At 41.8% G+C, this 21,443-nt stretch overlaps 1 protein-coding gene across 2 annotated transcripts in view; it reads right to left on the reverse strand.

Annotated features, from left to right (window-relative positions):
• The window catches only part of si:dkey-192p21.6 (uncharacterized protein LOC565246 homolog), a 43,908-nt gene that overhangs the window by 19,739 nt on the left and 2,726 nt on the right, over window positions 1-21,443 (reverse strand). Inside the window, exons 2-9 of one of the 2 annotated variants that reach the window (XM_035753937.2) lie at window positions 15,804-15,901; window positions 13,419-13,540; window positions 12,316-12,434; window positions 9,789-9,858; window positions 9,613-9,676; window positions 8,502-8,584; window positions 934-1,010; window positions 194-224 (exon numbers count right to left, since the gene is read on the reverse strand). In XM_035753937.2, the coding sequence (XP_035609830.1) occupies window positions 194-224; window positions 934-1,010; window positions 8,502-8,584; window positions 9,613-9,676; window positions 9,789-9,858; window positions 12,316-12,434; window positions 13,419-13,540; window positions 15,804-15,901 (664 nt within the window). The remainder of the gene's footprint in view (window positions 1-193; window positions 225-933; window positions 1,011-8,501; window positions 8,585-9,612; window positions 9,677-9,788; window positions 9,859-12,315; window positions 12,435-13,418; window positions 13,541-15,803; window positions 15,902-21,443) is intronic. The other variant, XM_052498368.1, reaches the window with a different exon arrangement.

Raw genomic sequence — 21,443 nt, forward strand, 5'->3', positions numbered from 1 at the left:
GGTAACGCAACACGTGTCATTGTGGTGTTTGTTCCAGTGCAGTGCTAATCAGAGATCGCGTGATCCGTGTGAACTACTTGACCGTGTTCGCAACGTAGGAGCATAATTAGCTCGAAGCGTGTGTTAGAGCTTCCTCTGCTCGTGCCTGTAATAATTCTACAGTGATCCTGACAGTCGTTGCAGTGAAACCCACCAAGGCATCACAAGATCAGCCACAGTAAGACCTGGAATAAAGAGACATGCTTGTAGGTCACAAGGATCAATACAGATGGATAGACCAAGCAGACAGACACAGACAGACCGTATTCATACTGTCATAAAGTGCATGATTAAATGTAGACATTCAGTCAGAGAAACTGTGAGAAACAAAACCTACAGTATACCCACTACGCTACTAAATATCTATAGTTCTCGGTTTTCTGTCCAGATAATCAAGACTAGCAATACAAACTGGGCTCCACTCCAAAACAGCCTGGCCGTTTGATGAATAATAATTTATTCAATGCCCCTGAAGTCGTTTTATTTGTTGCTTTTATAGTTGGACTTTCAGACTGAGTGATTTATAAACGTCCAAACCTCCATGACGGAGCCACGTAGTTATATCAAAATCCATCAACTTTCCATTGGACTCTATACGATTCAGCCGATGTGATGAAGGGGCTATTATGAAGTTTAAATTGAGTTTGCTTTTAAATACTGTTGGAGATGCACTTGGTAATAGTCTCCATTAAGATTTAACATGCAACCCTCCCTCCTCATCTTCCCTTAGGTTGTTAGTGTTATTGATCCATTGGGAGGGTCCCTTGATGGCCTAGATAAGAAATGACACCATTGCCCTCCTTGTTGGTTTGAGCCTGACTTTACAGTAGAATTGATCATGGAGAGAGTTTGGTGTGTATGGTGTGGTGATGTATGTTAGAATTGTATACTAACCATTCCAAGGCGCGTGTTCAAATATCCAGTACCCTCCACCTCCATAGTTCACAAAAACCATGATTGTCAGGGAAAGTCTATAAATATTGAAAAGAAATATAGATTTCAGTTGAACATATAACCAGCTGGTAGGCTGGTATTGTTATTATTGGACATTGACACCTGGCATGAAATTATAAGGAAAATGTTGGTACAGTACATAACTACTTTTCTTTACATAATTTACTTTTAATAAAGACATGACTTCTGAGTCAAAGATCAAAAGGCCAAGGGTGTGTATATTCTCAGTGGTGTAAAGTACTTATGTAAAAAATACTTTTGCAGTATCTGTACTTGACTTTACTATTTATATTTTTGACAACTTTTACTTCACAAATTCCTAAAGAAAAGAATGTACTTTTAACGTAATTCATTTCCCCCTGACACCCAAAAGTACTCTTTACATTTTGAATGCTTAGCAGGACAGCAAAATCGTCCAAATTCACACACTTATCAAGAGAACATCCCTGGTCATCTCTTTCTGCCTCTGATCTGGCGGACTCACTGAACACATGCTTTATGTGTAGATTATGTCTGAGTGTTGAAGTGTGCCCTTCGCTATAAGAAACAAGAAAAGTGTGCCGTCTGGTTTTCTTAATATGAGGAATTTGAAGTGATTTATACTTTGCCTTTAACTGGGTGACTACCCCTTTTACTTGAGTCATTTTCTATTAAGATGTCTTTATGACAATTGGGAACTTTTTCCACCACTGTATATTTTCACCCACCGAAACGTAATACAAGGTAATGCAATCTAAGCATAATGAATCACTCAGGAAATGAACACTTGTCCTCTAGATCTACTCGTGCAGGACTGCTGACTAAAGACTTTGACTCTAATTTATGATACACTTATAACTTAGTGCTCGCGAGGGCCGCTGAAACACAGCATACATGATGAAATACCACACTGAATCAGCTGCTACGGGAGACGGGTGTTTGTGTCACATTTCAGAAAATGGGTATTTACATTTACATTGCACAAATTTGCTTCATGGGTATAGTGCCGTAGCTTTCTCAATGGCAGATTCACTCCTTTCACCAGCAATAAAATACCAGTTCTGCTTTTGATTCATGAGTAATGTTAATGGAAAAAAATAAAACATTATTTGAGGACCATAAAGCAAAGCTCCCAGTAGAGGTGATCGGATAAGGTGCACTGTGTCTACCTCAGCTTGAGCCTCGCTTGTTTTTCCGCCCAGATTCAATTAAGAAGCACACCAGAAGCCATTACTGCTCCTTTTAGCCCTAACCTGCTGATACAAGATTTGAATCTGGCACTATCATCTCAAAAGGGATATTAAAGCCAAGCGAACTCTGTTGCATACACACATGCATATACACACACATACATTCATGCTCGTATGCACACGCATGCAGGCACGCATGCGCACATGCACAGAAACACACATCACATGCATCCTCATTCCGATTGTAACGAGTAACGTCCATTAGTCGTCATAGAGACGGAGACAAAGGTTAAGTCATTTTCCCGATGAAGCCTGTGTAAATTGCTGCAATATAACGACTTATTGCCAATCTTATAAATTAAAAGCATTTGGTGTCTGACTCTCTGGCCTACATCTTTGAGAGAACCATCTTAGTCAGATTAAATTACCAATTCCTAAACCTTCCAATGCCTTATGAAATTGGCTTGTGACAGAGGGCAAAAGATTGTGATTATTAAGCTACTTTACAATGCAAAACATGAGCGCTTCACTCATTTAGTTCAAATTCCAATGATTGTCAGGTTAAAGCACCTAATTTGAATAGACTTGATTGTGGTCATTTGTACCACTTTATCAGCAAACAGAATCGTTGAAGCTTCTCAGCATAGTAATAACGATTCTGTGATAAACAGTTTGACGAACACCCGCCAGATACAGGTGAATGACAACAAAACGCCACCTAGCTTCTAGACAGACACAACGTCATGACTAATACAGTGGTTATCATTGGATAAAAATAACACAAGTAGTACAACGTGGGATTCAAATGGATTTAATTGACATTTTTTTTGGTCAACAACCTACACAAAATACTACAATTCTAAAAAAAATCTACATTTTACAATTAATGAAAACGTATTCACCCCCTGAATCAATACATGTTAGAAACACATTTTGCGGTGATTACAGCTGATTACATTAGTTTCTTTCCTGAAAAGCTCCTTGGTCTTTGTAGTTGAATCGATACTTGAAATTCAATACTTGACTGAGGGACCTTACACATGTTGTTTGTATGGGAGACAGAGGAACCCTGATTATTATAGTCCATGTAACTTATTATGTGATTTGTTAAGCCACATTTTACTCCTGCAGGCTTGACCAAACAAATCGGGTGAATGCAATGACTATATTTTAGCTATTTCATTTGTATTAATTTGTAAACATTTGTATCATTTTCTTTTCACAGACATTATGGATGAAACGGCTGTCTTGGGTGGAAGCGCAGCATGGTTAGTGTTAATCTTAATGTAATAATAATCCAAAACTGAACACTTCAAATTACAAAACAACAAAAGTGACAACCGAAACAGTTCTATCTGGTGCAGACACACAAAGACTGAAAAACAACCACCCACAAACCCCAACAGAAAACAGGCTACCTAAATATGGTTCCCAATCAGAGACAATGACTAACACCTGCCTCTGATTGAGAACCATATCAGGCCAAACAAGAAACCCAACCTAGAAACACAAAACATAGAATACCCACCCAACTCACGTCCTGACCAACTAAAACAAAGAAATAACACAAGAACTAGGGTCAGAATGTGACAATGGAGTATTTTGTGTAGATCAATGACAAAAAAAGACAACTAAATATTTTTCAATCCCACTTTGTAACGCAACAAAACGTGGGGGGAAAAAATCAAAGTGGGTTAAGACTTATTATATCCACTGTGGATGCGCTTGGGACGAAAATACCATCACATTCTGGGGGGTTTTGATCTCTTTACATGCATCAGCAATTAGGCTTTAAGTTCTATGCACTGCCTCTACAAGCAAATGGATGGCTACACTCAATCACTATTGAGTATTGAGTTACTTACATTATCGCTAGCCACATCAAGTACATGGAAACCCAATCTAGTCAAAACAAATGTCTCGTACTTGAGAGGAAATGTCATGCTGCTTATTTCAGTGGCCAAATATCAAAGCACAGAATGAAAAGTATACTGTCCCCTCAGTAAACATCCACCTATCGATCAAGTCTATTCATAACATTGGTGCACGTACAGTGCATTCAGAGATAGTATTCAGGCCACTTGACTTGTTCCACATTCTGTTACGTTACAGCCTTATTCTAAAATCAATTTTTTTAAATTCCCTCATCAATCTACACACAATACCCCATAATGACATAGCGAAAACAGGTTAGTATAAAAACAAAAATGTAAATAAAAAAACACTCCTGCGTTGTCTTGGCTGTGTGCTTAGGGTCGTTGTCCTGTTGGAAGGTGAACCTTCCCCCCAGTCTGAGGTCCTGAGCGCTCTGCAGCAGGTTTTCATCAAGGATACATTACTCCGTTCATCTTTCCCTCGATCCTGACAAGTCTCTCAGTCCCTGAAAAACTTTCCCACAGCACAATGCTGCCACCACCATACTTCACCGTAGCGATGGTGCCAGGTTTCCACCAGACGTGACGCTTGGCATTCAGGACAAAGAGTTCAGTCTTGGTTTCATCAGACCAGAGTATCCTGTTTCTCATGGTCTGAGAGTCCTTTAGGTGCCTTATGGCAAACTCCAAGCGGGCTGTCATGTGCTTTTTACTGAGGAGTGGCTTCCGTCTGGCCACTCTACCATAAAGGTCTGATTGGTGGAGCGCTGCAGAGATGGTTGTCCTTCTGGAAGGTTCTCCCATCTCCACAGAAAAACTCTGGAGCTCTGTCAGAGTGGCCATCGGATTCTTGGTCACCTCCCTGAACAAGGCCCTTCTCCCCCGATTCCATAATTTGGCTGGGCGACCAGCTCTAGGAAGAGTCTTGGTGGTTCCAATCTTCTTATATTTTAAGAATGATGGAGGTCACTGTGTTCTTGGGGACCTTCAATGCTGCAGAAATGTTTTGGTACCCTTACCCAGATCTGTGCCTCCACACAATCCTGTCTCGGAGCTCTACGGAAAATCCACTCGACCTCATGGCTTGGTTTTTTGCTCTGACATGCACCGTCAACTGTGAGACCTTAGAAAGACAGGTGTGTGCCTTTCCAAATCATGTCCAATCAATTGAATTTACCACAGGTGGACTCCAATCAAGTTGTAGAAACATCTCAAGGATGATCAATGGAAACAGGATGCACCTGAGCTCAAATGTTGAGTCTGATAGCAAAGGCTCTGAATAGTTATGTAAATAAGATATTTCTGTTTGATTTACTTTTTTATAAATTTGCAAACATTTCTAAAAACCTGTTTTTGCTTCATCATTATGGGGTATTGTGTGTAGCTTGATGAGAAAAAACATTTATTTAATCCATTAATCCATGAGAATAACGCTGAAACGTAACAAAATGTGGAAAAAGTCAAGGGGTCCGAATACTTTCCGAATGCACTGTAACTATCTTTGTTATTCATTATATGAATACCAGAATGTTAACAGGGTAGCCCTAACCCTAACCATGCTATATGACATGAGTTTAGGTGACAAAGGTTAAATGTCGCTATTTTGTCATATTCTAATGAGACATGTTATTGGCTCAGCCCCCTGGTTCCATTTGTAAGTTACACTATCCTGTTTTGCTGTAATTGTTGTTGCATCTTCAATTTATTACAAATAATCTTTAGCGCAATCTTCAAAATAAGTGAAACGGCTGAAGGCTTTTTAGAAGTGCCACAAGACCAAAATCAAGATCATTTTCGAAAAATGTAACAAAGTCGAGCTGTCCTCTATAACTCTCGGTAGTGGAGTCTGAGGAATGAGCTGAAAAGTCTTTCAGAGGAGAAGAAACCCCTTTTTGGCTTCAAAAATGTACCAGCCTTCATGGCAGATGACTGATGCCTCTTTCCCTCAGTGAAAAGTTGTTACTTACTGGCCTCGGGATCATAACTCATCCAGCCAAGGTGCATTGGACCCTTAATCTTGAGCTTTGATAAAGCACGTCTCGAGGTATAGGAATCATACAACTGCTAAAGGAACCAATATGAGCACATCGATACGTCACAGATTGTTTCAGCGGCGTATCTTCTCAGGCAAATGTAACTCTTGTATTACATATGATTAAAATCCGTTAACTTTACTTGAAGAGAATATAAACATTCGTACAAAAGGCATTCGTAACATCTTTATGAAACCAGCCGTAACACCTTTTGTGAGTGTTGCAGGAAAAAGGTTTTAGCACATTTATTCAACATCATTCTCGACAAGTTTTCAGAAATAAAAGTCTCTCGGAATAAATCCTTATTTAATTTCAGCATTGTACAATGGAAATTTGATACGGCCACAGTACCCAGCCCTCTGTCACACGCTTCACGTAACAGGCTGGGAGCAGCATGGGGTTGGCGGTCAGTGACAGTGTGCATTGTGTGTTTTGCGTCCTCTCTTGAGATCTTTCAAGTTGGCAAGATGGCACTGGGTAAACAGCCGTTGGAATTATCAATATTACCCTATTGAATTAGGAACTTTTTTTTGTGACGACATCTGGGACAAATTGGATCTGAAGTAAACGGAGTGCCTGGCCTACCTGGCCTACAGCGCCTTCTGGTCTGGAGCACCATTCGTAAACTTCCTGTTAGGCCTACATTATGTTTTCTGCCAATAACAGCCAGAAACAAGTGCTATAAGGATAGCACACGGGTTGGGTTGGGTACTGTGGCTGTGGAACTAAAAATGTCAGTTGTACAATGGATACATGAAGATCTATTTCAGTGTTACTGATAACTTTACATTCTGTAATGAAAAAAATGCTTTTATTTTGAAAAATCCTGATGAATGATATTGAATAAATGCATTATGGAGGTTGTTATGAATCAACAACCCATGTTGTATGTCCCCCATCCACACTAGCACCAGAGTCCTTCTGTCTTCTAGTAAGGGCCATAACTACAGGAACATGTCATCACAGTGACATATAACTAAATTTGACCGTCAGTGACATTTGTTAGCCTACATTTCAACATTCCGATATGTTTCTGATGAGATAGGTCTGTCGTTGATTATGTGTGAAAAGCCCAGAGTAAAGTTACTGGTTAGTGTCAGGGAACAGTAGTAAGAACACTTGTTTTCACAAGCTTCTAATTGGGCCTTTAACTTGTACTTGTATTCTCTAGAGCATGTGAAAATGTGATTTATTACTACGATTTATTATACGGTAATGTACTGGGGGCTGGGAATTGCCAGGGACTGGCACGATACAACATTATCACGATACTTAGGTGCTGATACAGTATGTATTGCGATTCTCACAATTCTGCATGTATTGTGATTTGAATCCCACATTTGAATTGTGATGAGATGTTCCAAACATATTGCTCACTATATGTCTGCTGCAGAGAGAGAGAGAGAGAGAGAGAGAGAGAGAGAGAGAGAGAGAGAGAGAGCCATGAGAAAACGAGTTCTGATCAGTCAGGGAAATAAAAGTGCTGAAAACATGCTCGCTCACCATTTCAAAAGAGGACGTGGATCAAGCTACAGGACTAAAAATGCAGGCGTTTTGGCGCAGGTACAGCCGACTGGTGCTAGCTAACGCTACCTACAGTACAGTAGCGTTAGGATTTCACCAGTAGTGCTGGGATTTTTACAAATCGATACTTGGTTTCAAATATCGATATATCATATCATTAGATTATTCATATGTAACTGTATTGATTTTCTTCCCCCCACCACTAGTATCTACATCATGGTCATTTCCTGGTAACTAAAAGCATTTTGAAACAACGTGATGATGAGCAGTTTCATTTTCCCGGTTGAGGAAGGCTTGATATGTTGATTTGAAGATATACAGTCGGACCAAAATTAATACTAAGTCAGCTGGAGCAGACACAGTGAAGGAGATTTCAACATTTACAAAAGCATCAGATGAAGGGAGCAGATATGGAGAAGTCTGCTACGATACTAAAAACCTGGCTCTGGAAAGCCCTTTCCATTCTATCCCAGCTGTAGATCTATGGCTCAGTGAATATGTGCTGATATGTTGATGGTATTATTACATCAATTATTTGGCGAAGGGGAGGTCAAACCCACACCAGCTTCCTGTTTCCAGAGAGGCGTGCTTTGTGTTTGCCCCGAGGCCACTATTAAGTAGAGCAGGGATCCAAGATTAAATCACACCACTCCTGTCCAACAGAAATACGCTGTTCTCAACCATAGATAGACAACAAGATATTACGAATCATGCCCAAAGCGATTGCCTGAAAACAAAGGCTCAAGTGACCATGCAACCAGACATTGACCCGTATAATATGTTGTTATACAATACATACGTTTGTGTTCTGTATAACTTCAGCATGCCTAAGATTAGCCTGAAATCAATTCGCATGTAAACAAGCCGTACGTGGCGATAGAGAGAAACAATCAATGCCATGTACATACCCTCGGAAAGTGTCCAGTGAGCGCAGTCTTGTTGGTTTTGGCTGGGCAGTGTTAACCTCGTCCCCACAACCTTGGGTTTCATCCTGAACAAAAGGTTTCATTTTTTGGGGGGGGCTACTTTACATTACTTAGGCCTTATACCAAAGTACAAGCCGGTGTAATAACCTGTTATAACCATTTAATAAGCTAGCGAGTACAGTACGAGCAGCTATGACTTACATACTTGTTGCACACTACATAAGTCACACCTGAATGAATAAATACCCTTGAATAATGTAAACAGTACAGTATGTAATGTTTCACTGTTGGCAAAAAACGCGATTTTTGTTTGGTTGAAATCCATAGTCAAATCATGCTTACTTGATATTATCGCCTCCGCTAGTGTGTAGCAAACCCAAAGTAAACTTGAATGTGCAGTTACAGAGTAGAGAAATGAGTCAGATTGATCCAGTTGGACTTGTATGTCTCTATTCTTCTTTCTAGCCTTGCTGAGTAGTAGTTGGCCACTACTTCCTTGTTTTGTAAAGAGCAGGCTTGGATTACTCTGGCCTGCTGCCCTCCCAGTTTGAATACCCTGGCCTGTTGGCCTCCATGCAGCAGTTTGGAGGGCCAGAGCAGGAAGACACTAGCACTAATTCTGTATGATGGATCTGACTGCCATCATGAGAGCATATGGGAGATGAAGGCCTCTTCCTCGAGAAGATGAGAGGAGCTATTCATGATCTCCAAAAATACGCAGGAGCCTGTCAGGCTGTCACGTCATGGACCAAGACAAGATGATAGATACAATGCTTGATCTATCACTAATGTAGGTCTGCTGACTCTGCTAACATTTGTATCAATTATCATATTAGTATCTCACAAATGGCTTAGTGACCGGAGTCTGGTGGCTTTCATTCATTTCATATGCCTCTTAAACTCAATAGAAAAAGTGCATGAAAACATTTCAATGCATTTGGTAGATCAAAAGCTGAAGTCGAGTTTAGATTCCAGAGGGCAATGAATTCTATAAGACAAGTGATGTTTTGGATGTAGAAACGTAATGTGTTGTATGGAGAAACATAAATCCCAATTTGAGATTTGCGTTGTGATAAGTGAATATTACACTTACATCCATTGCATGTCGTGGTCCTTCGTGACAAATGGTCTTGATGAGCTTCGTCGTACAACGCCTCCTGTAGACAGAAAACTAGGAGCTTCAACTGTCACAGCACGTCAGTTTGGCTTCAGATCAAAGCAGACATGTATTCAGAAAGTTCACTGTAAAAATGATTTCAAATACAGTACCTGTACAGGTAGGGAACAAGGACACATAGGAGACTAATAAGTGCCAGTAGAAGAGCTGCCACCAACAGAGCTGTACAACAAGATCAAAAGAGGATGAGTCAGTGGAGGGCACTTGCGAATAGGAAGCGGGGGAAAGGGGCTCCCTTGCAAATTTGGGACATACAAAAATAATAAAACAGATTTTTTTGAAATAATCCTAGTAAATAAAACTATTACAAATAACGAGTTCATTACTGAATAGAGTTTTTAAATGACCCAAATCCTCTCTGACTGAACTGAAGAGAGAAACCAGACAACAACTTCCTGTGTTACATCACTGCCCAGTCTGGATGTCCATGTCAGGAGAGTTATATACCCCTCTATCAAAACAGGATCTGACTAGGGATACGAGGGATAAATACCACTTTCAGGCCAGCTCAAACGATTTTCTCAGCATTGTCAGTCTCTAAGCTCCCCAGTGGCTTACTGTCACCCAACCAGGTGACCAGGGGATCCCTCAAGAGACAAACCCAGCCCAATATGAAATTCTAAACCAACCCATCACAGACCAGTCAATCTACGCAATCTAAGGGACAGTAGAGTACCCCCCTCAGTGTGCCTGGCACCTACTACCATAACCCGTTCAAAGCCACTTAAATACGCCCTCTGAATGGCACACAAACACAATCCATGTCTCAGTTGTCTCAGGGCTTTAAAATACGTCTTTAACCTGTCTCCTCCCCTTCATCTACACTGATTGAAGTGGGTGTCAAAAGTGACATCAATAAGGGATCCTAGCTTTCACCTGGATTCACCTGGTCAGTCTGTGTCATGGAAAAAAACAGGTGTCCTTAATGTTCTGTACACTCAGTGTATGTCAGGGGCCGGGCCACAGAAAGAATAGTGATATTGCCTTCTTGGATAGGTTAATGTGCTAAATTGAAAGATAATATAATACACAAATAAATAAATTGGCCAAACAAGTGTCATTGACCTATAGAATATGAAAACAGCTATGTAATTAGAGGACTCAAAGCAGAGGGGACAGGAAATGCCGCGCTCCCTGTTTGCCGTAGAGTGGAAAAACAAACACGGAGCCCGTTTTAAATCCTTGGTTGAATACACATGGTGACATCCGCTCTGAACAAAGACTGCGCACGGGATCCCTTCTGAAAAAAGACCTTCGTGACTCTCAAAACACGGAGAGGGTAAAGTCCTTATCCTCAACATAGAAATGTGATATGAAAGGAAATCATGTGCTGGTTAAAATAATCAAATCGCTTTACATATGTACAGTAGAGTCATCTTCATTGTCAGCTAAATAACTTACAGATTCAGGATCAGTTTCATTTCAACTCGACACTGAAACCACAACGGACTTGGAAATTAGATCCTAAAATGACCTTGAGGCATGTATATTAGTTAGATGAACGCTTGTTAATGGTCACTATACCACAAACCACTCAGGAAGCAATATGGCTTAGATTAACCACGCAGGTGACTTGTGGTCTGGGGTACTGTATGTGCAATACAGTGCTAACAACGTTAGAGAGTGGACTTGCATGTCCACTGTAATATTCAATGGTGTCATAGCTCATGAGACCTGGTTACAATTGTCATATACGCAGAGTTACAGGACCGCAACACATTCTCTATCACATATACTGTATTTCAAACATAAATGTACCTCACAGATGCAAGTCACAACTCGGTATAAAGTGAACTTTTTAAATTGCAAAAGGCCAACTCTAACCTGCTCCCTCTGCCCTTCGCTTCTGTTGACGACCAGCGTGTTACTTAAAGTTGAGAGAGCCCTATGGGGCCTGACTATAATCACAGGACAGTGAAGTAAATGGAAGCTGATCATAATGTGGGATGATGCAGTCACACTAGTCACATATCTGCCAGATAATGGCTACTTGGCCTTAACAGTCCGATCTACAACACAATCTGCAGTATTGTTAAGTGGAGTGTACATTATAGAGAGAGAAGCTTTCAAAATCCCATTACGGCTTAATCCCTTCACGCTCCCTAATGTATTACCCAGAATCTCTTTCCTGCTCAGAGCACTGACCAAAACAAACAGAAAAGCTTTTATTTTGATCCGTTTTCAAGAACGGCCATCTTATCTAATCGATACGCATCTTGTCCCATGAGAGGAAAGAGGTTTCCTTCTCAACAGAAGTGTACAACACAGCTGATGTCTCTTCTTTGCTGTCTCAATTAGGAACTGTGAGGATCCAATCACAGGCTTAGCCTGACTCCTAGAAGGAGTCACAAGTACATTAGTACTTTCTACTTAAAATTGTATTGTCATTTTGCCTATCATCCACTGTACTCAATAACTGTGATGCCACAAAAAGTTTTAAAAAATGCAAACACTCCATATCTTAAATCATCTTATCTGTAAAATAAAATGGTCAAATTTGTCACATTTTCTGTCAAATAATTTTCTAAATCGAGTATCTATTATCTAGTATATAAAACAATGTTGCCGTTCTAAATGTTTTGTTTTCAAAATTACAGGAAATTGTTTTTGTTAACTCACGGAAATAGATGTTACTTGGACTGACATCCACAGTCTGATAGCAAATGACATTGATGGGAGATTCTGACTCTTGGATCCAGACAGAGTAATGGGCAGCTTCTTCATACAACTGACTCCATCTGTATCAACAACAATGCACTCAATAAGGGGAAGACACTCATCATTACATTCATCACCAAAAAGCATGCATTTGATTGTCCTTTTAGTCTGCTGTATCATACATTCACTGGACATTGCTACAATACACTTGAGTATGAATTTCCCTTTGACCTTAGGGGTAAAATGGTCCTTTCCACGCTATGCCCTCTGAGGTTTCCAGCACAGAAATAAATGTAGCTTGTGGGGACACCTAGTGTCTATAAGCCAGTAGTGCAGCCTTCAGCTGTATCCTATACATCTCCGGTTTCAACACCCCAAAAATGTGCATTACAAGCTCTTAATGATATATCTTGGGGATGACATACTAGCTATCACATGGAGTGTTTATTTTAAGGGATAAAGGAAATCGATAGTGGCTCAGTCTGGTTAGGGACCTCAGCATTGATCTATAGGAATCCCAAGACTAGACCTCGGCTGAAGAGGAGAAGAGAAACCTGCCCCTGCCTTGTTGTGTGAAACTAGATCCCTTGGAGCACGTTCAAGGGTGAGCCCCAAATGGAATGCTCTGCCCTGACCTCTTGTAAAGGTCTGATTGTTTATAAATATGGCCACCGCCTCTTCTTGTAGAACGTCTCTTCTGAGGTTTCCACCAGACATGTTTCTTTGCCAGCTTAATGGCTCTTTCCTATATTATTGGAGTGTCAGCTCCTATTAACCCCAAAAAGGGGCCTCTGATCAATACTCGGCGAGGTAGTTTCAGCAGGAGCATATATGTCTGGCTCAGAAAGCAGGTCAGGATTACATTCCCACCCCAGTAAATAACCGAATGGATTTCAAATGCAACTGGGAACATTACAGACCTGCAACCTTCAAATATCATGCTTAATTATTGTATTCTGCTCATTGATGGCAACACTATCTATGGCAATTGTTATGCATTGCCTATGAAGATGCCATTCCAGTCATATGCCTAATTATACGCTCAATATCTATGAATACATTACCTGCAGAGAGTTGTGTTTCTGCCCATTGGTTGTAACTGCAGTGTCAGAGTGAGGACGGTGCTGACCACGACAGATGCATTCTGGGGACCATTTGGAACACTGACCAGGGGCTGGTACAGACACTGCAATGGGGGAGAAAACAGGCTAAGCAGATTCTGAGAAGGCACAGGTTTGTGACGTTTGGTTATGATGGTGCTGTCGAACCCAGCGTATAACTTTCTTTGTTTCATATAAATACAGAAGCATGATATGCTATGTCATGTGCACCTTGGACCAGATACCTAGCATTGTCGCACCTGTGAATGGAGCTAAAATACGCAACTGTCTTTTTACATTTTCTCGGAATCTCTCATTGACTTTTTTTTATACCCTTTTCAACCTTGTAGCAGTAATAGACACTGTACCTTGTAGCAGTTATAGACACTGTACCTTGTAGCAGTAATAGACACTGTACCTTGTAGCAGTTATAGACACTGTACCTTGTAGTAGTAATAGACACTGTACCTTGTAGCAGTTATAGACACTGTACCTTGTAGCAGTAATAGACACTGTACCTTGTAGCAGTAATAGACACTGTACCTTGTAGCAGTAATAGACACTGTACCTTGTAGCAGTAATAGACACTGTACCTTGTAGCAGTAATAGACACTGTACCTTGTAGCAGTAATAGACACTGTACCTTGTAGTAGTAATAGACACTGTACCTTGTAGCAGTAATAGACACTGTACCTTGTAGTAGTAATAGACACTGTACCTTGTAGCAGTAATAGACACTGTACCTTGTAGTAGTAATAGACACTGTACCTTGTAGCAGTAATAGACACTGTACCTTGTAGCAGTAATATACACTGTACCTTGTAGTAGTAATAGACACTGTACCTTGTAGCAGTAATAGACACTGTACCTTGTAGCAGTAATAGACACTGTACCTTGTAGTAGTAATAGACACTGTACCTTGTAGCAGTAATAGACACTGTACCTTGTAGCAGTAATAGACACTGTACCTTGTAGTAGTAATAGACACTGTACCTTGTAGCAGTAATAGACACTGTGCCTTGTAGTAGTAATAGACACTGTACCTTGTAGTAGTAATAGACACTGTACCTTGTAGTAGTAATAGACACTGTACCTTGTAGCAGTAATAGACACTGTACCTTGTAGTAGTAATAGACCTTGTAGTAGTAATAGACACTGTACCTTGTAGTAGTAATAGACACTGTACCTTGTAGCAGTAATAGACACTGTACCTTGTAGCAGTAATAGACACTGTACCTTGTAGTAGTAATAGACACTGTACCTTGTAGTAGTAATAGACACTGTACCTTGTAGTAGTAATAGACACTGTACCTTGTAGCAGTAATAGACACTGTACCTTGTAGTAGTAATAGACACTGTACCTTGTAGTAGTAATAGACACTGTACCTTGTAGCAGTAATAGACACTGTACCTTGTAGCAGTAATAGACACTGTACCTTGTAGTAGTAATAGACACTGTACCTTGTAGCAGTAATAGACACTGTACCTTGTAGTAGTAATAGACACTGTACCTTGTAGCAGTAATAGACACTGTACCTTGTAGCAGTAATAGACACTGTACCTTGTAGCAGTAATAGACACTGTACCTTGTAGCAGTAATAGACACTGTACCTTGTAGCAGTAATAGACACTGTACCTTGTAGTAGTAATAGACACTGTACCTTGTAGCAGTAATAGACACTGTACCTTGTAGCAGTAATAGACACTGTACCTTGTAGTAGTAATAGACACTGTACCTTGTAGTAGTAATAGACACTGTACCTTGTAGTAGTAATAGATACTGTACCTTGTAGTAGTAATATATACTGTACCTTGTAGCAGTAATAGACACTGTACCTTGTAGCAGTAATAGACACTGTACCTTGTAGTAGTAATAGACACTGTACCTTGTAGCAGTAATAGACACTGTACCTTGTAGTAGTAATAGACACTGTACCTTGTAGCAGTAATAGACACTGTACCTTGTAGTAGTAATAGACACTGTACCTTGTAGTAGTAATAGACACTGTACCTTGTAGCAGTAATATACACACTGTACCTTGTAGTAGTAATAGAAACTGTACCTTAGCAGTAATACTGTACAGTAATAGACACTGTACCTTGTAGTAGTAATAGACACTGTACCTTGTAGCAGTAATAGACACTGTACCTTGTAGTAGTAATAGACACTGTACCTTGTAGTAGTAATAGACACTGTACCTTGTAGCAGTAATAGACACTGTACCTTGTAGTAGTAATAGACACTGTACCTTGTAGTAGTAATAGACACTGTACCTTGTAGCAGTAATAGACACTGTACCTTGTAGTAGTAATAGACACTGTACCTTGTAGTAGTAATAGACACTGTACCTTGTAGCAGTAATCAGATGTGTAGAGGACATCAACTCCGGTTGGTAGCTGGTTATGGAACGTAAGACATGCCTGGTCTAATTTCAATGCAGGCCGTCCTAAATACAATGGATTCATAACAATATTGATACTGTAATTGTACAATTCCATTAAAAAGCTTGATCTGAATCTTAAAGATAAAACAGGCTTTTTAAGACTGGGCCCAGCGCCACGAGTGGGCAAAATATGCCCCTTCCGTTTGAATTTTATGTCCCTATATAAAAAAACAGCAAAAAAAAAGGTCAAATGATTGAGTGACAGGTTGGCGCAAAATCTGTATGCCAGCTTCGCTGTGTCAGCATAACGGACAGAGCACGTCGGTGTGTGTGTGTAGGGGGCCTATGGAAGGTCACTGGGGTGGTTAGGTATGAATCCTTTGGGTTTCCGTACAAAGAGGGGGAAAAATGCTTCTCATCTGTGGTCGGCTAAGTGAATAACGTGATACGCCTGTGATATTTTATTATGATTTATAAGGGTGAGGTCAAGTTTGCCATTGAAGCTGCTTCACTCAACTCTGCCTCACTCCTCACCACTACAGAGTTTTGGGTAGGTTCTTAACTAGCTGAAAGAAGAAAGACAACATATCTGAACGATTCAGCGAACGCAACAGTCAACTGGTGGAAGCCCTGCGTGACCTTGACCAGTGAGACATGACTTTCTAGATGTGGAAAATGTGAAACCACTGCTGGATCGAAGCAAAACAGATTTGGTGGAAGCTGAGTTTAGTGTCGCTCGCCAGTTTTTGCAGACTGAAATCGCCGGCTCCAATGAGGACAAATGCACCCCACTAGATACACATGGACTGACTTTAGGGGCATCCACAGCTGCATGCGAGAACTCATTTTCCACTTCGACAAACGTGTTCAGTCAGCACAGAAGGAACATGCTACACCTGAGGAAAGCTCAACTAATCCCACTGGCATTTTGAAGGGGATGTCACAAGAGCGTTTTGGAATAGATTGATCGATTTCTCAGAAAGCATGGCTGCATCTCACTGTAGTAGGCTATTTGGATCTCCATTTCCCGTGTTTGTTTATTGCTAATGTAACTAGCCGAAGTATTGATTGATATTCAGATATTTAGTTTACTATGCCTACTTGGTACCACTGTTTTGATCCGTTTTACATTCATTCGTTCCCATTCGCAGTTGCGCCGGTGTACTAAGCCAAACTGCCATTCATTATTTTGGTTTGCATGCATGATTAACTAGGCAACTACTTTCAGCATTGAGTTAGCATTATTTTTGGGTAAGACAGCTGGGTGTACGGCTGCATTCACATAGGCTGTTTGCAATAGGTGAATTATCCTGTCTATCCTGCAGCCTATGTTCATTACGAAAACGGCCGTGCTTTAGGATGTAGGGCGCGCTCCATTGTGTTGATACAGCGAAGGGGAGATGGGCTACAGATTTTGCGCCAACCTGTCAATGGTCTCGGAGTCACAGCACTTAAACTTTATGTTTATTGTGGTATAGCGTGATATAAGCAGAATTCAATGTAATTCCGATCCAAGTACCCCCCCCAAACATTGTGCTCACTCACCAATTTCAACTGCCCCCCTTAGTCACTTTATCCTGGCGCTGGGTCTGCTTAAGACACTATAAATGAGCCTGGCTGACATGCAACCCACGTGACAACACAGCAAGCTGTGAAAGCTGTGACTCACACTCAAGTCAGGGGCATATACAGTGCCTTCGAAAGTATTCAGACCCCTTGACTTTTTACACATTTTGTTAAGTTACAGCCTTGTTGTAAACATTTTTTTTTAAATCCTCACCAATCTACACACAATACCCCATAATGAAAAAGCGAAAACAGGTTTAGCGTTTTTTGTAAATGTGTTACAAATAAAAGACAAAAACACCTTATTTACACAAATTAAATTGATTGGAAAGGCACACACCTGTCTTTCTAAGGTCTCACAGTTGCCAGTGCATTGTCAGAGCAAAAACCAAGCCATGAGGACGAAGGAAATGTCTGTAGAACACAGTGTCAATCTTAAATGGAAGATGTTTGGAACCACCAATACACTTCCTAGAGCTGGCCGCCCAGCCAAACTGAGAAATTGGGGGAGACTGGCCTTGGTCAGGGAGGTGACCAATAACCTGATGGTCACTCTGACAGAGCTCCAGAGTTCCTCTGTGGAGATGGGAGAAACTTCCAGAAGGACAACCATCTCTACAGCACTTCACCAATCAGGCCTTTATGGTAGAGTAGCCAGATGGAAGCCACTCCTCAGTAAAAGGCACATGACAGCCCGCTTGGAGTTTGCCAAATGGCACCTAAAGACTCTCAGACCATGATGAAACCAAGACTGAACTCTTTGGCCTGAATGCCAAGCATCACGTCTGGAGGAAACCTGGCCCCATCCCTACGGTGAAGCATGGTGGTGGCAGCATCGTGCTGTGGGTGTAATGATGGGTGCTGGTGAAACATTTCAATAAAACAACAAAACCAAGAACACGACACTAACATAAATCAAATCAAATGTTATTTGTCACATACACATGGTTAGCAGATGTTAGTGCGAGTGTAGCGAAATGCTTGTGCTTCTAGTTCCGACAATGCAGTAATAACCAACAAGTAATCTAGCTAACAATTCCAAAACTACTACCTTATAGACACAAGTGTAAGGGGATAAAGAATATGTACATAAAGATATATGAATGAGTGATGGTACAGAGCGGCATAGGCAAGATACAGTAGATGGTATTGAGTGCAGTATATACATATGAGATGAGTATGTAATCAAAGTGGCATAGTTAAAGTGGCTAGTGATACATGTATTACATAAGGATGCAGTAGATGATATAGAGTACAGTATGTATATACATATGAGATGAATAATGTAGGGTATGTAAGCATTATATTAGGTAGCATTGTTTAAAGTGGCTAGTGATATATTTTACATCATTTCCCATCAATTCCCATTATTAAAGTGGCTGGAGTTGAGTCAGTGTGTTGGCAGCAGCCACTCAATGTTAGTGGTGGCTGTTTAACAGTCTCTCGGTCCCAGCTTTGATGCACCTGTACTGACCTCGCCTTCTGGATGATAGCGGGGTGAACAGGCAGTGGCTCGGGTGGTTGTTGTCCTTGATGATGTTTATGGCCTTCCTGTGACATCGGGTGGTGTAGGTGTCCTGGAGGGCAGGTAGTTTCCCCCCGGTGATGCGTTGTGCAGACCTCACTACCCTCTGGAGAGCCTTACGGTTGTGGGCGGAGCAGTTGTCGTACCAGGCGGTGATACAGCCCGACAGGATGCTCTCGATTGTGCATCTGTAGAAGTTTGTGAGTGCTTTTGGCGACAAACCGAATTTCTTCAGCCTCCTGGGGTTGAAGAGGCGCTGCTGCGCCTTCTTCACGATGCTGTCTGTGTGGGTGGACCAATTCAGTTTGTCTGTGATGTGTATGCCGAGGAACTTAAAACTTGCTACCCTCTCCACTACTGTTCCATCGATGTGGATAGGGGGGTGTTCCCTCTGCTGTTTCCTGAATTCCACAATCATCTCCTTAGTTTTGTTGACGTTGAGTGTGAGGTTATTTTCCTGACATCACACTCTGAGGGCCCTCACCTCCTCCCTGTAGGCCGTCTCGTCGTTGTTGGTAATCAAGCCTACCACTGTTGTGTCGTCCGCAAACTTGATGATTGAGTTGGAGGCGTGCGTGGCCACGCAGTCGTGGGTGAACAGGGAGTACAGGAGAGGGCTCAAAACGCACCCTTGTGAGGCCCCAGTGTTGAGGAACAGCGGGGTGGAGATGTTGTTGCCTACCCTCACCGCCTGGGGGCGGCCCGTCAGGAAGTCCAGTACCCAGTTGCACAGGGCGGGGTCGAGACCCAGGGTCTCGAGCTTGATGACGAGCTTGGAGGGTACTGTGGTGTTGAATGCCGAGCTGTAGTCGATGAACAGCATTTTCACATAGGTATTCCTCTTGTCCAGATGGGTTAGGGCAGTGTGCAGTGTGGTTGAGATTGCATCGTCTGTGGACCTATTTGGGCGGTAAGCAAATTGGATTGGGTCTAGGGTGTCAGGTAGGGTGGAGGTGATATGGTCCTTGACAAGTCTCTCAAAGCACTTCATGATGACGGAAGTGAGTGCTACGGGGCGGTAGTCGTTTATCTCAGTTACCTTAGCTTTCTTGGGAACAGGAACAATGGTGGCCCTCTTGAAGCATGTGGGAACAACAGACTGGGATAGGGATTGATTGAATTTGTCCGTAAACACACCAGCCAGCTGGTCTGCGCATGCTCTGAGTACGCGGCTGGGAATGCCGTCTGGGCCTGCAGCCTTGCGAGGGTTAACACGTTTAAATGTTTTACTCACCTCGGCTGCAGTGAAGGAGAGTCCGCATGTTTAGGTTGCGGGCCGTGTCAGTGGCACTGTATTGTCCTCAAAGCGGGCAAAAAAGTTATTTAGTCTGCCTGGGAGCAAGACATCCTGGTCCGTGACAGTGCTGGTTTTCTTTTTGTAATCTGTGATTGACTGTAGACCCTGCCACATACCTCTTGTGTCTGAGCCGCTGAATTGAGATTCTACTTTGTCTCTATACTGACGCTTAGCTTGTTTGATTGCCTTGCGGAGGGAATAGTTACACTGTTTGTATTCGGTCATGTTTCCAGTCACCTTGCCCTGATTAAAAGCAGTGATTCGCGCTTTCAGTTTCACGCAAATGCTGCCATCAATCCACGGTTTCTGGTTTGGGAATGTTTTAATCGTTGCTATGGGAACGACATCGCATTCTAATGAACTCGCCCACCGAATCAGCGTATTCGTCAATGTTGTCGTCTGACGCAATACGGAACATATCCCAGTCCACGTGATGGAAGCAGTCTTGGAGTGTGGAATCAGATTGGTCGGACCAGCATTGAACAGACCTCAGCGCGGGAGCTTCTTGTTTTAGTTTCTGTCTGTAGGCAGGGATCAACAAAATGGAGTCGTGGTCAGCTTTTCCGAAAGGAGAGCGGGGCAGGGCCTTATATGCGTCGCGGAAGTTGGAATAGCAATGATCCAAGGTTTTTCCAGACCTGGTTGCGCAATCGATATGCTGATAAAATTTAGGGAGTCTTGTTTTCAGATTAGCCTTGTTAAAATCCCCAGCTACAATGAATGCAGCCTCCGGATATATGGATTCCAGTTTGCAAAGAGTCAAATAAAGTTTGTTCAGAGCCATCGATGTGTCTGCTTGGGGGGAATATATACGGCTGTGATTATAATCGAAGAGAATTCCCTTGGTAGATAAGGCAGAACGCCGATACACAATAACAATACCAACTGGTGAGTGAACATGGGAGAGTGACATATAAAGGGGAGGAGATGATGAAGGTAATGTAGTCTAGGTGTGAATCATAATGATCATAATGATTAACAGGTGCGAGTAATGATGAGTGCCAGGTGTGCGTAATGATGAATCCCAGGACAGGTGGTTAGTACTCTGGCGACGGCGTACGCCAGAGAGGAGGAGCAGGAGCAGACGTGACAGTGGTGATGTTTTCCAGCGGCAGTGATGGGAGATCAGTCAGGATCAAGGTAAAGATGAATGGAGCAAAGTACAGAGAGATCCTTGATGAAAACCTGCTGCAGAGCGGTCAGGACCTCAGACTGGG

The sequence above is a fragment of the Oncorhynchus keta genome, chromosome 36 (genome assembly GCF_023373465.1).
Source record: "Oncorhynchus keta strain PuntledgeMale-10-30-2019 chromosome 36, Oket_V2, whole genome shotgun sequence".
Taxonomy (NCBI): Eukaryota; Metazoa; Chordata; class Actinopteri; order Salmoniformes; family Salmonidae; genus Oncorhynchus; species Oncorhynchus keta.